This window comes from Biomphalaria glabrata, chromosome 5 (assembly GCF_947242115.1).
Source record: "Biomphalaria glabrata chromosome 5, xgBioGlab47.1, whole genome shotgun sequence".
NCBI lineage: Eukaryota > Metazoa > Mollusca > Gastropoda > Planorbidae > Biomphalaria > Biomphalaria glabrata.
This window is the reverse complement of record NC_074715.1, coordinates 35210726-35229126: the sequence shown is the minus strand read 5'-3', so window position 1 is coordinate 35229126 and position 18401 is coordinate 35210726. Positions and strand designations below refer to the sequence as shown.

At 36.5% G+C, this 18401-nt stretch overlaps 1 protein-coding gene across 3 annotated transcripts in view; it reads right to left on the bottom strand.

Annotated features, from left to right (window-relative positions):
• Positions 1-18401, bottom strand: part of LOC106060958 (atrial natriuretic peptide receptor 1-like) — an 84241-nt gene that overhangs the window by 1803 nt on the left and 64037 nt on the right. For 2 of the 3 annotated variants that reach the window (XM_056030275.1, XM_056030277.1), the window contains 7 exons: positions 12486-12632; positions 11502-11670; positions 10141-10293; positions 8817-9009; positions 8259-8436; positions 3281-3379; positions 1341-1432 (listed from right to left, as the gene is read on the bottom strand). In XM_056030275.1, the coding sequence (XP_055886250.1) occupies positions 1341-1432; positions 3281-3379; positions 8259-8436; positions 8817-9009; positions 10141-10293; positions 11502-11670; positions 12486-12632 (1031 nt within the window). The remainder of the gene's footprint in view (positions 1-1340; positions 1433-3280; positions 3380-8258; positions 8437-8816; positions 9010-10140; positions 10294-11501; positions 11671-12485; positions 12633-18401) is intronic. The other variant, XM_056030276.1, reaches the window with a different exon arrangement.

Here is an 18401-nt window from a genome sequence, read left to right as displayed (position 1 = left end):
CTGACATTCTCTGCTGCCTCGAATGTCTCTTCACTATCGCGCTGCCCTAATTTAATTTTAATTTGATCTGCAATTTCTTATTAGGAGAAATAGTGGGTTGTACATGCCATCAGAAATAGTGCATTGTAAATGCCATGAGAAATAGTGCATTGTAAATGCCATCAGTAATAGTGCATTATAAATGCCATCAGAAATAGTGCATTGTAAATGCCATCAGAAATAGTGCATTGTAAATGCCATCAGAAATAGTGCATTGTAAATGCCATCAGAAATAGTGCATTGTACATGCCATCAGAAATAGTGCATTGTAAATGCCATCAGAAATAGTGCATTTTACATGCCATCAGAAATAGTGCATTGTAAATGCCATCAGAAATAGTGCATTGTAGATGCCATCAGAAATAGTGCATTGTATATGCCATCAGAAAAAGTGCATTGTAGATGCCATGAGAAATAGTGCATTGTAGATGCCATGAGAAATAGTGCATTGTAGATGCCATGAGAAATAGTGCATTGTAGATGCCATGAGAAATAGTTCAATGTAGATGCCCTGAGAAATAGTGCATGATATATGCCACGAGAATGTATTTCTGAAGATTAGAAATGATGGAAAACTCTTGGCGCCCGGGGTTCGGCCCCGGACCCTTTTTGAGGAGCTTATAACACTACCCTAGACCCCCTTAGTTAGCGGCTATTAGACGGGCATCGCTAGTTTAAGTTTGAAAACTCTGGCATAACGTAACACCGTTTCCGTAAAGCCTAAAAGTGTTATATTCTAATCATTGTTCAATTGATGCTAGGTCTGTTTATTTAGAATAAACTTACATTTTCATACAAGTAATAGATCTAGCTATTGATATAATACCATAAACAACGAAATGTTAAAAGATAAACGCCCATTGTGTTGCAATTAATGAATGTAGGGTCAAGAAAAGAACAAACTAACGATATATTTTATTGAGAAATGTTTGGGGGAAATTGATTGGCGCGGTGACACCGTGAGCCAACTGCAACTGGTGACACCAACCCTGGTGACCGCACTGCATTTGATTCTTAAAGTTAGACTTTGGTTGTTAAACATATTTCATGTTTTTGATATCTGCAGTTAAAAATATAATAGTAGTTTTTAACATAATACATTTATATATATACCAATGTAAAGCAAAACATATTTTCCATTACATTGTATCAAACTGAAGTGGCCTCTTGTTACTCTTAATCGAAAAGAAAAAGTAAGACTCTTCCAGTTTCCTTAAAACATCAATACACACATTAATATTGGTAAGCACTAGTTAGCTAGAAACACCACCGTTCTTGTGTTCAAACAAAGTCCAGCTTACCTTGATTTCCACAGTACCACGTGATTGTAGGACAAAGTGACCAAACTCTTGTAAAATAGAAGCAGTGCTATTGCTGACGTGGATTTTCATTTCTAGTGTACAAAAAAAATAGACAAGACAAATAATAATTAGAAGACAGAGAGCCAAAGCCAAATGATGATCGGGTTATACAATGTTGTTTTTTTAAATGTGACAATTTTAAAAGAAAAGACGAAAGATTGCGTTTGCAGTGAGGATAATAAAAATTGTAACGAAAATTTGATATTTTAGTTGTAGGCTATTCGTAACTTTCTAGTAACTTTCTCTTTATATTTACATTACATTGCTAACTAAATTGTTGAACACATATCGACCAAGAATCCTTTCTCCATCTCTCTCTCTCTCTCTCTCTCTCTCCCTCAATAATACATTTAGCAAATGAATTAGTTCTTTTGTTGCATAAATATCACGTGTGACATGTCAGAACTTCTGATCTCAATTACAGAATTCTTAAACAATGGGTTTTAAAAGTCTCCACCTGAGAAATAATGCATTTAGCAAGAGCTTCAACAAACAAATCCAAAGTTTTATTCTGTCTATTGATAATTAGTCTCACCCCAAAGCGTTTTTCTTTCTTTTTCATAGTTTTGAATGTATTTTCAAGCAGTGACTTCAAGCATAGAAAATAGATGTTAAATCTGTCTACAAAGTCTATGACGCACCTTGTTAACGTAGCGACAGTAACTGATTGACTGTTTAAACAAAGAAGAACCAGAGAGAAGGAACAAGGTCTACAGCAGTCATCAGATAAAAAAGTATTCGGGAGATTTTCAAACGTTTAATATTACCCTTCATTTCATTTAATAGGTCGATAAAAAAAACAACATACGAGATTTTATTAGCCCTTTTAAATGTTTAACTGTTTCGTATTTTTATTGCAGCCATCGGTTGAAATAAAATATGAATTGAATTCAGCGGAAAACTGAAAAGATTAAAAGGAAAAAAAAGAGAAAACAGAGAAAATCAATTTTTTTTAATGTGAATAGACAACAAAGCCTTGGAATTAGGTCAATCTGAACAGATCTCTATAGGACACAAGAGATACTCCTTGCTCACCCCGTCCTTGTTCTCTGGTCAGCTACTACCGAGATTATAACAATTTAGTTACATTTAGTCAGCTTACTATGTTTAACATTTAGTAGGCTATTATTTGTAACATTTAATAAGCTATTATGTTTAACATTTAGTAAGCTATTATGTTTTAACATTTAGTAAGCTATTATGTTTTAACATTTAGTCAGCTATTATGTTTAACATTTAGTAAGCTATTATGTTTAATATTTAGTAAGCTATTATGTTTAACATTTAGTAAGCTATTATGTTTAACATTTAGTAAGCTATTATGTTTAACATTTAGTAAGCTATTATGTTTAATATTTAGTAAGCTATTATGTTTAACATTTAGAAAGCTATTATGTTTAACATTTAGTAAGCTATTATGTTTTAACATTTAGTAATCTATTATGTTTTAACATTTAGTAAGCTATTATGTTTAACATTTAGTCAGCTATTATGTTTAACATTTAGTAAGCTATTATGTTTAATATTTAGTAAGCTATTATGTTTAACATTTAGTAAGCTATTATGTTTAACTTTTAGTAAGCTATTATGTTTAACATTTAGTAAGCTATTATGTTTAACATTTAGTAAGCTATTAACATTTAGTAAGCTATTATGTTTAACATTTAGTAAGCTATTATGTTTAACATTTAGTAAGCTATTATGTTTAACATTTAGTAAGCTATTACGCCTATTTCTCTGGCTTCTAGGTTATACAAACGTGCATCCTTCCCCAACATTCTCTAAAGACTGCCTATAGTTTCTTGTACTTTGATAGTACTAATTTTAGATGTTAATTGCATTAGCTCTAGCTAGTCAATCAACACCTAGCCTCTAGTTACCTGCTCCATTGGACTCCATTCTGGACGCAGTGTTGACAGCGTCCCCAAACAAGCAGTAGCGAGGCATCTTAAGGCCCACAACTCCAGCACACACTGGACCTTCAGACAGAAAGAGAAGGCACAGAAAGAGTCGCAGATTTTATTAGGACATGCCATGGGTAAATAATATCAAGACATATTTCAGAACTGAACACATGTAGGCCTGTCTTTACCTTCACCTAACCCTTAGTCTGTTGGACCGTTGGGGCACCATACAAGAACTGTCTATCGTCTTTCTCCATTCCTCTAAGTCCTTTGCCTATGATAGAATTTAATTCCCTGGCAGGCCTGTTTATTCTTTAATGTTGTCTTCCCATCGCTTTCTCTGTCTTCCCGTCTTCTTCTCCCTGGTACTGTTCCCTGCAGGAAGGTCTTTGCGAGCCCCGAGGCCCTTGTAATGTCGACATAGAGTTTGAGTTTATGTTTTTTTGACAGTGGTTAGCAGGTCAGCGTGGGGTCCAATGGTTGTAGTAATCCTATCTCTTCATTCGTGAAACGCTCTTTCTGTAGCATCTTACTTCCATTGCTAGGATCTTTCAGTAGCACATCTTACTTCCATTGCTAGGATCTTTCTGTAGCACATCTTACTTCCATTGCTAGGATCTTTCTGTAGCACATCTTACTTCCATTGCTAGGATCTTTCTGTAGCATCTTACTTCCATTGCTAGGATCTTTCTGTAGCACATCTTACTTCCATTGCTAGGATCTTTCTGTAGCATCTTACTTCCATTGCTAGGATCTTTCTGTAGCATCTTACTTCCATTGCTAGGATCTTTCTGTAGCATCTTACTTCCATTGCTAGGATCTTTCTGTAGCATCTTACTTCCATTGCTAGGATCTTTCTGTAGCATCTTACTTCCATTGCTAGGATCGTCTTTACGTCAGCGTCCAAGATTCGCAAGCAGATATGAGTGTGGCCGTGACCAGGGAGTGCATCAGTCTGATTTTAGTGTCGACCTTTGACGGTCCAGATTATTTTGAGTTGTGCAAGTGCTGCTGTAGACCTTGCAATTCTGGTCAGTAGTTCAGGTTTGGTTCCTTCATCCGAGGTATTTAAAACTACTGTCAGCTTTTCGCTACCAATGCTGATGTCCCTATTAAAGTCCTGTTGGCTATTAGTCATAATTTGTGTTCTTTCGGCATTGCTATGTACAAAAGTAGAATAAGATGTTTGTTTTTACATAGTCTTATAGAAATGGTTTAATGCTGATGGATGTGTCTGATAATAAGATATTGAAGACTAAAAGCAGAATTAAGCCCAGTCCAATGAAGTGAAAGCTTATTGGTTTTAAAATAATATTTCAAATCGAAGATTGTACTAATGGTTGTACTAATGGTTGTACTAATGGTTGTACTAATGGTTGCACTAATGGTTGTACTAATGGTTGTACTAATGGTTGTACTAATGGTTGTACTAATGGTTGTACTCATGAAGATGAAATTAAAACATGGATGTCTATTTCTATGTTCCAGTGTGATTTAATATTTATAGAACGTCGAGGTTGAAGCGCTTCAAATCTTGTAAACATTAGGAACAAAACGTAGAACATTGAGTTCATAATTAGGTTAGATGTTTACTAGTATGGTCACCCGTGTCTAGAAATGAGGACGCACTATTTATATTTAAACCGTTCATTAAACCTGTAAAATATTTACAAACAATCATCACAATTAGCCGTGGAATTGATTCAATCATACCTTGGACACTCTAGGGAGTTGTGTGCTATTTATAATGACCGGAGAGAGGAGAAGGAGTAATTACTGGAAAAAAAAATTCTCTTCAGGGTTCTAATCAATATTAATAGTGTAGTATACAGTGATGCCCAAAAAAAACGGCCCGCTGGACACATCCGGCCCGTGAAGCAGGTCTATCCGGTCCGTGAAGGCAGGTCTATCCAGCCCGCCAGAGCTTCTGTTCACAAGACGTTAAATGAGAATCCAAAATATAGGATTACAAAAAATAACCGAACCGTATCCTTGGCATTTCTTGGTGACTTCTTTTGTTAGCCACATGTGTGGTAGCTTGCTGGTCAACATTGGAGTGGGGATGAAACAGGACTGCTGAACAAACAAAAACTTGGCTTGGAGTGGACACAATTAAAAGAGAGGTGGACAGATTTGATTTTTACAGTTTTGGACAACACCGAAAGTATTTCTATTTTAATGCAGTATTTGCATTACAGCCTGTCATTCAGAAGTTGGTTTTAGTAAAACAACTTGGAGCATCCAACTAGCTGCTATAGAAATAATGTTGGATACAACTAGCTGCTATAGAAATAATGTTGGATACAAACTTGGAGTATCCAACTAGCTGCTATAGAAATAATGTTGGATACAAACTTGAAGCATCCAACTAGCTGCTATAGAAATAATGTTGGATACAAACTTGGAGCATCCAACTAGCTGCTATAGAAATAATGTTGGATACAACTTGGAGCATCCAACTAGCTGCTATAGAAATAATGTTGGATACAACTTGGAGCATCCAACTAGCTGCTATAGAAATAATGTTGGATACAACTAGCTGCTATAGAAATAATGTTGGATACAAACTTGGAGCATCCAACTAGCTGCTATAGAAATAATGTTGGATACAACTTGGAGCATCCAACTAGCTGCTATAGAAATAATGTTGGATACAACTTGGAGCATCCAACTAGCTGCTATAGAAATAATGTTGGATACAACTAGCTGCTATAGAAATAATGTTGGATACAAACTTGGAGCATCCAACTAGCTGCTATAGAAATAATGTTGGATACAAACTTGGAGCATCCAACTAGCTGCTATAGAAATAATGTTGGATACAACTAGCTGCTATAGAAATAATGTTGGATACAAACTTGGAGCATCCAACTAGCTGCTATAGAAATAATGTTGGATACAACTTGGAGCATCCAACTAGCTGCTATAGAAATAATGTTGGATACAACTAGCTGCTATAGAAATAATGTTGGATACAAACTTGGAGCATCCAACTAGCTGCTATAGAAATAATGTTGGATACAACTTGGAGCATCCAACTAGCTGCTATAGAAATAATGTTGGATACAACTTGGAGCATCCAACTAGCTGCTATAGAAATAATGTTGGATACAACTAGCTGCTATAGAAATAATGTTGGATACAAACTTGGAGCATCCAACTAGCTGCTATAGAAATAATGTTGGATACAAACTTGGAGCATCCAACTAGCTGCTATAGAAATAATGTTGGATACAACTAGCTGCTATAGAAATAATGTTGGATACAAACTTGGAGCATCCAACTAGCTGCTATAGAAATAATGTTGGATACAACTTGGAGCATCCAACTAGCTGCTATAGAAATAATGTTGGATACAGACTTGGAGCATCCAACTAGCTGCTATAGAAATAATGTTGTATACAACTAGCTGCTATAGAAATAATGTTGGATACAAACTTTGAGCATCCAACTAGCTGCTATAGAAATAATGTTGGATACAAACTTGGAGCATCCAACTAGCTGCTATAGAAATAATGTTGGATACAAACTTGGAGCATCCAACTAGCTGCTATAGAAATAATGTTGGATACAAACTTGGAGCATCCAACTAGCTGCTATAGAAATAATGTTGGATACAAACTTGGAGCATCCAACTGGCTGCTATAGAAATAATGTTGGATACAACTAGCTGCTATAGAAATAATGTTGGATACAAACTTGGAGCATCCAACTAGCTGCTATAGAAATAATGTTGGATACAAACTTGGAGCATCCAACTAGCTGCTATAGAAATAATGTTGGATACAACTAGCTGCTATAGAAATAATGTTGGATACAACTTGGAGCATCCAACTAGCTGCTATAGAAATAATGTTGGATACAAACTTGGAGCATCCAACTAGCTGCTATAGAAATAATGTTGGATACAACTAGCTGCTATAGAAATAATGTTGGATACAAACTTGGAGCATCCAACTAGCTGCTATAGAAATAATGTTGGATACAAACTTGGAGCATCCAACTAGCTGCTATAGAAATAATGTTGGACACAACTTGGAGCATCCAACTAGCTGCTATAGAAATAATGTTGGATACAAACTTGGAGCATCCAACTAGCTGCTATAGAAATAATGTTGGATACAAACTTGGAGCATCCAACTAGCTGCTATAGAAATAATGTTGGACACAACTTGGAGCATCCAACTAGCTGCTATAGAAATAATGTTGGATACAACTAGCTGCTATAGAAATAATGTTGGATACAACTAGCTGCTATAGAAATAATGTTGGATACAACTAGCTGCTATAGAAATAATGTTGGATACAATTTGTTTCTAAACATAATCTCGTCTACTTTATTACATTTCCATTCTTTCAATGATGCCGTCCGCGACAATACTGTGAGGAATGTATTTGGCCCGAGGGTGGAAGAAGTTTGGGTATCACTGTTGTAGTAGATGGAGGGGGGGGGGACAAAGGCAATACAAATACATTGTTTGGGTTATGACAAACGACAAATTACATTTCTAACTTCCTCATACGAACTTAACACGTTTAATCCATGTATCAGTAGGATCATTGCTTGTATCAGTAGGATAACTGCTTGTATCAGTAGGATCACTGCTTGTATCAGTAGGATCACTGCTTGTATCAGTAGGATCACTGCTTGTATCATCACTGCTTGTATCAGTAGGATCCCTGTTTGTATCAGTAGGATCACTGCTTGTATCAGTAGGATCATTGCATGAATCGGTGGAATGAATCGGTAGAGTAACTCCATGGCGATTATAGTTCGGTATATATTTTCATATAAAAGTAGCATGTATCATACAAGCCCTAATGAAAACTCGTTACCACTGTTTCATTCAGTAAAACACATACATGTCTCTGTAAAACACATACATGTCTCTGTAAAACACATACATGTCTCTGTAAAACACATACTGTTGTCAATGTAAAAGAAATACTCAACCTGAATTAAGTCCTATCCTAAGTTTTAGTTGATCCTTATTTGGTGTGTCCAATGGAGCGAAATTGGACACAGCGTCCAGCAAGGCGATGGACATCCGAGCTATCTGACGAGCGTGCTCATTGCCATTTCTGGCGGGAAGACCAGACACCACCATGTATGCATCTCCAATGGTTTCAACCTGGGCGATGAGCAGAAGTTAAATCTTTAAGATTGCAATCTTCATTCCAACACATGAAAACATTCGTCATGCTTTACATACAAATGAAAGGCTTTTGTCTTAGAGCCAAACTGGTAAATATTTCAAAATCAAGAAGAGTAATAGTTCAGGCTTCATCTAATCACTAACATAATTTAATATTTACACTCAACCAAACTGGCCTATGCTTTAAATACTCGACTTAAATTTGGCTTACTTAAAAATATGTGTTAGCGTCAACGAAAGGTGCTTATAAAGTATACCATTGTAGATCTACATCAATATTTGCATCGCTATCTACATTCTGCGGGTAATGTCAAACATAATCATAAATATGTGCCTTACTTTATTAAATGTCTCACCTTATAGACATCAAAGTGTTCAATAATCCCATCAAAACACGAGTACAAATCATTCAACATCTTGACAATGTGTACAGGTTCTAACATAGAACAAATATCTGTAAAGCCAACAATGTCACTGAAGTAGATTGTTACACAGTCGTAGAACTCTGGCTCTACCAGGAGACCAGCTTTCAGCCGGTCAGCAACTGACCTGTGGCAGTGTACAGATGAAGGATGTTAAAACAATACTAAAAACAAGAGAAGCTAGTAAAAAAATAAAATGGATATTGATCAAAGAGGAAATATAATTCATGAACATCAATGTAGTTTAGAGCAGTTAGGGTTAGGGTAATTAGCATAGATTAATTGATGAAATGCAATGTAGTTTAGAGCAATTAGGGTTAGGGTAATTAGCATAGATTAACTCATGTAAGAAGCTTTTCTGATCCAAGCAATGTACCAGAAAACACAGCAATAAAGGATCAGTACTAAAATCCCACGGGGCTAAGTTTGTACTTATTCAATGTGTTCTCATTCTATGTAACTCAGTAGTGAGTCAGTAGTCAAACTGGAACAAATACGATTTGATTTCTAAGTTCAGACATCCCCTCAGACAGGAACATTCTTATCCCCTGGTCTCCTGGTAGCGAGATTGGAGGTGAGACTAACGCGAGGACAGTTTGAAGCGCATACTACACGAGTAGCCTACAAACCAAGAGATTAGAGACAGGGATACTGCAGCGGTTGGCTCCCATGATGAACTGCTAACTATCGTAAAAAAACGCAAGCTAAAAATTTATGGCTATATTACAAGATCTTCGGGGCTCGCAAGGACCTTCCTGCAGGGAACAGTACCAGGAAAAAGAAGAAGAAGCAGACAGAGAATGCGATGGGAGGTTCTAACTAAGGCAAAAGACAGCGAGGAATGGAGAAAGACGGTCGACGAATCTTACATGGTGCCCCTACGGCCCAACAGACTAAGAGATAGGTAAAGGTAAAAAGTACACGAGCAGATTAAAGATCCTTTTATTTATTTCGGTTGGTCTACACATTCTCTAGTACACAAAATGTAGTTTCAACATTTTCTTTTTCTTTTGATCTCTGAACATTCAAATGCGAAAAGCAAATGTAAACTTAGGCCAGATGAAAGGAAGGCGAGTTATCAAATACTTCAGTTATTCTTTTTTTTACCTAACTATATAGTATGTATTAAACCAATGAAAAATATAAAGTCTAATGTTGTCACTATAGATATTGATATTGACCCCAGGTCACAAAGGACAAACAATCAATTGTGTATCACTTCTAATCCCACTGGGACACACTAGGGCAGTGGTCTTACGCAGGCAACATCTGTCTCAGGAGCTCCTCAGATTTCTGTTTCTCCTGTTTCAGTTCAGTGACCTTTTCGTCCACGATTCTCTCCAAGTTGCTGCTGTATTTCTCAAGTCTCTGAAGTAAGTTGTCCACAAGGCTGCCTGTCTGATTATTTTTCCTAGGGTAGATTTTAATGTGTATGTTGTTATAAGATAATGCAAGAGAAAGTGTATTTCAATCTGTATTTCTTCTTATGTAAGGGAGGCAATCAAAAATTTACAACAATACTTATCAATACAATAAGTATTTATTTCCATTTATCAATATCGAACTAAATTAATTAATTACCAATAATTAATTGCACTATTTGTTAATTTTTTTTATTCATTATTTGTTTGGTATAATAAATAACTGTGTAAAGTTTCAACTTGATCCGAGAATGGATTGGGAGAAATAACATGTACAATTATCTAAAGTGACAAAAACTCACATATTTAGCCTTATCTGTTAATACTGAAGGACTAATACCCATTGTTGGTATGAAACGAAAATTGTTAATTACCATTAAATAATTGACTAATTGCTTAATTCTTCATTGATTCATGTTTTGTTAAGGATAATAAATAGCTTGATCCGAGAATAGGTGTTGGAGAAATAACGTGTACAAAATCTGGCGCAGACAGACAGACAGACAGACATAGTAAGTTGATACAAGCTTTATAATAACATTTACGACCCCAATACACTCAATCCACGGGTGGTTCGACGAGAGGCAGGGTCAGTCAATTGAAGTTTCTCTTTCAGACCTGCGACATGTAGGGCAGCAGATGTAGAGGTCATTTATTTCTGTGGCCCACGGTTAACGAGGGTTTCATGTGGCCAGCACAATGAACCACCGCCTTTACTTTTCCCCAACTAATGTCAGGTACCCTTTAGAAAAGGGTGGAGTCAGAGGTGCCCTCAAATCCCCAGATTAACAATCCCAGTCTTCACCAGGATTTGAGCCCGGGAACTCAAGATTTGGAAACCACGCGTTTTGCCGTTCAGCCCCAAGGCAGAGGCAGGTAAACAGGTTGGAATGTATTTTATGGATGTGAATGAAGCGATGAAGCTTTTGTTGAAGTTGACTTTCTACCAAGGATTTCTTAAACTCTCCCTCTGTGACTTGGATCCCCGAGTGGTAAGGACAAAATGACCACTAGGGTTATTGGTAACATAAAAGATTTTATTGCATTCTGATCAATCTTCTTTTATTGGCCACATTTGGTTTGTACCCATTATACTGTTTGTACACTACCTCAGTTTAAATCTTTTTCTGCGATAAGCAACTCAATCCTTGTAACCCGTTCGAGTAACACTGTACTAAGTCCAGAGAAATGTACTTACATCATGAGCCCATGGATTATATTGTGGACTCTATTCAGTGATGGTCGTTTCTCCGGATCGCTGGACCAGCATTCTCTCATTAAATGCTCAATGATCGCCATCTCTTTAGGAGCGGACACCGTTGGACGAAAAGGAGGCTCGAAGTTCTCTTGTATTTTGTTCAAGACCTCTGAAAGATGTCAGTTTTAAAGTACAAAGATATGATATTGTGAAAGTATCCAAATAGGTTTTAAAACAGTAAATGTCATTTTTTGTATTTCACTTTCATGTCGTTGTGTCTGAATTGTTTGTGTGGCTACCACACTTAATGTCTCACACAGCTGGCACTTTGTGTCTAAAACAGCTGAAACTTTGTGTCTCAAACAGCTGAAACTTTGTGTCTCAAACAGCTGTCACTTAGTCACTTAGTGTCTCAAACAGATGGTACTTACTGTTTCACACAGCTGTCTCTCAAAAAGATGGCCTTAATGTCTCAAACTATTAGCGCTCTGGGTACTCACCCTGTGACATTAGAATGACTAGTATTAGCGCTCTGGGTACTCACCCTGTGACATTAGAAAGACTAGTATTAGCGCTCTGGGTACTCACCCTGTGACATTAGAATGACTAGTATTGGCGCTCTGGGTACTCACCCTGTAACATAAGAATGACTTGTATTAGCGCTCTGGGTACTCACCCTGTGACATTAGAATGACTTGTATTAGCGCTCTGGGTACTCACCCTGTGACATTAGAATGACTTGTATTAGCGCTCTGGATACTCACCCTGTGACATTAGAATGACTTGTATTAGCGCTCTGGGTACTCACCCTGTGACATTAGAATGACTTGTATTAGCGCTCTGGGTACTCACCCTGTGACATTAGAATGACTTGTATTAGCGCTCTGGGTACTCACCCTGTGACATTAGAATGACTTGTATTAGCGCTCTGGGTACTCACCCTGTGACATTAGAATGACTTGTATTAGCGCTCTGGATACTCACCCTGTGACGACATGTGATCTTTATCATTACTGTAAGGCTCCTCACGAGTTAATATTTCTGAGATGATGATAGCAAGACTGTAGACATCTCCTTTCTGTGTAGCTCGACCAGTGCATGACAATAATTCAGGTGCTATCCACAAATTATCTGTTGGAAGTTTGTAAAGAAAAACAAATTGGATTGTTTTTGTTGAGCATAATACAAGAAAAAGATTAGTTTTTATCTTAAATGAACCAACGAATAAACTTTTAAAGCATAGTTATTCAAATACTTATTTCGCATTGGATGCGCTGCGTATTATGTTACAATTATCATCTATTCTTTTCGATTGAGACAATGATTTAGGAAGTTTATATAATTGGAAGTATTTAAAAGTGTGTTTATGTGTAACTGGTTATTTGTATTGCCAACGCAACAACTTGAGAGTTTTAACATTTCTGGGCGTTTTTTTAAAGAGACTTTCATTGGACGCCTTCAGGTATTTACTTTTTTTACTCATTTCGTAGAGTACCTTTTTTTAAATAAATGTTTATTCTAGGTTTATTAGAGCACTAAATTAATGAATATAGACTGAATATAGACTGAATATAGACTGAATATAGACTGAATATATGAAACATAGATCAAAGGATTGTGTTTATGTATTCATTAATAGGGACATAATGTTAGGTTGAGATTTGATCAGTCTATCATTAGTTTACACGTAGTTGTAATCATTAGACAATGGTAAACATAAATGGAGTTTGAAAGTGGTGGATATTGCAGCAGCACTAGGCGCCACTCTCCAAAAGGGCCCAACTCTCCAAAAGGGCCCAACTCTCCAAAAGGGCCAAATCTCCAAAAGGGCCTAACTCTCCAAAAGGGCCCGGATCTTCACATCGAATTTATTTATTTGAGTCTAGCCATCATCTGTCTATTCCATTCTCGTATTAACTGTGTCTGGCTCACACGTAGCGACTAAATATTGGCGTTCATTTAACTCGTCTAATTAAGCAAATTAAGGTTGTGGATCCTTGTCTTCACGTTAAAATCGATAATAATAATCAGCTTGTGAGGCCAAAGCCATCGTTATTATATTATTATTTTCCTTACAAAAAAAAAAAAAGCAACTTTATTGGAAAAGGGAGAAACACGTTACAAACATCCAAACACCATTGGACATGGGTCTAGATCTTAGAGCAATGGAGGTATCGGCCTAAAGTGAATGGTCAGTCACAGGCCTCGAGGGTTGTTCTATCTGCATTTCATGTGGAGACACAATATAAGATATAATAATGGCTGATCTAACCTTCTGGTCGATTATAAATGTATGAGAATATTTTTTTAACGTTTTCAAAAGCTAGTAATTTTCCATCTCTTGATAAATATTGTTGCAATGAGCTATTTGATTAACTTTGTAAAAGACCAATACAAAACGTTTAGACATTACAAAAAAAAAATGACTATAAGCATTAATCTCAACCTATACATAATAGAAAACTAATCAGATTCATTTGTTCTCTTCTTCTATTGACATTCTCTTTTCTTCACGTGAGAGACATTTCCCAGCTTCTAAACACTGAATGGATAAAAGAATTATTAACATTTTATACAATCACGGTAAAAAATCATTGGCCACGAGGCACTAGAATATAGATCTAGTTCTCTAGTTCCTTCTAAATATTCCCTTCCTGGGGGGAGGGGGGGGGTTTGTAACACAAAAACTAACTACAAACATTTAAACAAACATGACTGTGTTTAGAAATGTTTATTCCCTGGACAATTGTCCTCTCGACTGTTTGTTGGACAATTGTCCTCTCGACTATTTGTTGGACAATTGTCCTCTCGACTGTTTGTTGGACAATTGTCCTCTCGACTGTTTGTTGGACAATTGTCCTCTCGACTGTTTGTTGGACAATTGTCCTCTCGACTGTTTGTTGGACAATTGTCCTCTCGACTATTTGTTGGACAATTGTCCTCTCGACTATTTGTTGGACAATTGTCCTCTCGACTATTTGTTGGACAATTGTCCTCTCGACTATATGTTGGACAATTGTCCTCTCGACTATATGTTGGACAATTGTCCTCTCGACTATTTGTTGGACAATTGTCCTCTCGACTATTTGTTGGACAATTGTCCTCTCGACTATATGTTGGACAATTGTCCTCTCGACTATATGTTGGACAATTGTCCTCTCGACTATATGTTGGACAATTGTCCTCTCGACTATATGTTGGACAATTGTCCTCTCGACTATTTGTTGGACAATTGTCCTCTCGACTATTTGTTGGACAATTGTCCTCTCGACTATATGTTGGACAATTGTCCTCTCGACTATATGTTGGACAATTGTCCTCTCGACTATTTGTTGGACAATTGTCCTCTCGACTATATGTTGGACAATTGTCCTCTCGACTATATGTTGGACAATTGTCCTCTCGACTATTTGTTGGACAATTGTCCTCTCGACTATTTGTTGGACAGTTGTCCTCTCGACTATATGTTGGACAGTTGTCCTCTCGACTATTTGTTGGACAATTGTCCTCTCGACTATTTGTTGGACAGTTGTCCTCTCGACTATATGTTGGACAATTGTCCTCTCGACTATTTGTTGGACAATTGTCCTCTCGACTATATGTTGGACAATTGTCCTCTCGACTATTTGTTGGACAATTGTCCTCTCGACTATTTGTTGGACAATTGTCCTCTCGACTTTATGTTGGACAGTTGTCCTCTCGACTATTTGTTGGACAATTGTCCTCTCGACTATTTGTTGGACAATTGTCCTCTCGACTATATGTTGGACAATTGTCCTCTCGACTATTTGTTGGACAATTGTCCTCTCGACTATATGTTGGACAATTGTCCTCTCGACTATTTGTTGGACAATTGTCCTCTCGACTATTTGTTGGACAATTGTCCTCTCGACTATATGTTGGACAGTTGTCCTCTCGACTATTTGTTGGACAATTGTCCTCTCGACTATTTGTTGGACAGTTGTCCTCTCGACTATATGTTGGACAATTGTCCTCTCGACTATTTGTTGGACAATTGTCCTCTCGACTATTTGTTGGACAATTGTCCTCTCGACTATATGTTGGACAATTGTCCTCTCGACTATTTGTTGGACAATTGTCCTCTCGACTATATGTTGGACAGTTGTCCTCTCGACTATTTGTTGGACAATGGTCCTCTCGACTATTTGTTGGACAGTTGTCCTCTCGACTATTTGTTGGACAATGGTCCTCTCGACTATATGTTGGACAGTTGTCCTCTCGACTATTTGTTGGACAATTGTCCTCTCGACTATTTGTTGGACAATTGTCCTCTCGACTATTTGTTGGACAATTGTCCTCTCGACTATTTGTTGGACAATTGTCCTCTCGACTATTTGTTGGACAATTGTCCTCTCGACTATTTGTTGGACAATTGTCCTCTCGACTATTTGTTGGACAATTGTCCTCTCGACTATTTGTTGGACAATTGTCCTCTCGACTATTTGTTGGACAATTGTCCTCTCGACTATAGTTGGACAATTGTCCTCTCGACTATATGTTGCAAGTTGCGATAGTTCAAACTATTTGGATCTGCTTGTGGCTTAAATATGCATGCACACAAAACATGCAAACAATCAAATGATGAAAGACTGAATCAATTTTCACAATCCTCCTGGAACATGATCTTGAATAACATTTTTTTTTTACCTGCAACTTCATGTCACAAGGTCTGTTTGACCTCTAGGGTACCACAAGTAGCTTTGCCTCCTAGTTCGTTTCATGTCTTAGCCTCTTATCTAACGTAAGCTATGTCCCAGTCAAGAGACTGTCTAGGCCTCTTATCTAACGTAAGCTATGTCCCAGTCAAGAGACTGTCTTAGAATGGTTTCTTTTGTCATGGAATTCAGAAATATTTTTCAAGCACTAATAATCTCGTGACTATCAGAATGTTCTTGTGTGACACAACGTTTCGATTATGTTGCAAAGCATCCAAATAACTTCCTTAAACGTCACAAACCATGACCTGAAAATCTTTTCTAGCTTTGTTGATAAGAGATTAAGACTCATTTTAGAAGGTGAGCCAATTCAAACCAAGATGCATATCAGCTAGAGTTTATTTTTTTTTTGGTGCTAGTTTTTCGTAGTCTGTCTGATAGCGTTGATGAAAAAAAAAGTAATTTCTACAAAGCTTATATCAACTCTGTCTGTCTGACTGTCTGTCTGTCTGTTAAAAAGTTTGTACACGTCATTTCTCTGATATTTGCAAATTATTTATATTACCTAACAACATAAGAATCAATTTCAAAAAAATTAACCAATTAGCAAATTAACGAAATCTCGAACAAGGAAAAGATATTGTACTTGACTGATAATTTGGTATAAGCATAGTGCCCAGCTATTGTTAGGACCGGCCCTGAAGGCATGGAATAGCACTAAATAAAAACAATTGGTAAAAATATTATTTATCGCACATATTTATTGTTGTTAGTCTAGATTCTAGACCTATTACACATTTAATGAACTGACTGATCCAAACTAATTGATACTATTACACATTTAATGAACTGACTGATCCAAACTAATTGATACTATTACACATTTAATGAACTGACTGATCCAAACTAATTGATACTATTTACATTTCTCTACCACACTGGAATCTACTTAGAATGTAATACATTACTCTACCACACTGGAATCTAGCTACTTTAGAATGTAATACATTTCTCTACCGCACTAGAATCTAGTAATCTTATATAATACAGACGTTACTTCAAAAAAGAAGATGATTACGTCCTACGCGTCATGCATTTAGTCATGCATATTAACCAATGACTTAAATTCTGCCAAGTCACTGGTTTTCCTGGCTAGCTCAGGCAACCCATTCCATGCTCTAATAGCACTAGGGAAGAAGGAGTATTTGTACAAATTTGTCCTAGCATATGGGACGAGGAATGTGCCTTTATCTTTGTGTCTTTCAGAGTATTTTATTAAATTTTCTTTTTCCATTTTCTTGTACTACTATATCTTCTATGTTGTCTACTTGTTTCAAATTCAGTAATATGTCTTTGTCTCCTGGGGCTGAGAATGCTGATGCAAAGTATTTGTTTAGAATGTTTGCTTTAGTTTCATTATCATTATGTATTATGTTATGTTCATCTTTTAATGGCGCTACGCCTGTTGTTTCCATTTTCTTAGACTTAATGTATGACCATAGGTTTTTGTTGTTATCTTTAGATATTACATTGTTTATGTATTCACTCTGCAGCTGTCTGCTTACTTTTTGGATTAAGTGTTTAATTTTTATATACTTTTTGTAAACTCTTTCTGCATTAGTTTCTTTAAATTTTCTATATAGGTTTTCCTTCTGTTTACAAAGCTTCTTTAGTCTATTATTAAAACCAGCATTTATTTATTTTGTTTGATGTGTATTTAGTTGGTATATGATTTTCTATAATGCTTTTAAGATGGTTTTTAATGAAATTCCAGAGGTCATCGACTGGTTGGTTAATGTCTTTTTCTAATAAGAATGTTTGTTGAAAATTTAATGCAGCTTGGTGTAGTTGTGTTAGGTTACATTTATTCCAGAGTAAGATTCTTCTTTTGGGTTTTGTATTGGCTACTGCTTTTATCTGACTGTGTATTTTTATGATCTCATGGTCTGATAGACCAGGGATAATATCATAATCAACTACTAATCCAGGTCTGTTGGTTAAGAAGAGATCTAATGTGTTGTTTAATCTAGTTGGCTTTTTAATGATTTGATCTAAACTTAGGTTGTGTAAAGTTTCTATGAAAAGCTCATTTATGTTCTTAAGGTTTTGGTGTTTATCTATGGTTAGTGTTTTCCAATTTATATCAGGTAGGTTGAAATCACCCATAATCCAAAAAACTGCATTTTTATTTGTCTCTTTAAGTGTAGTAATCTGATTACATAGT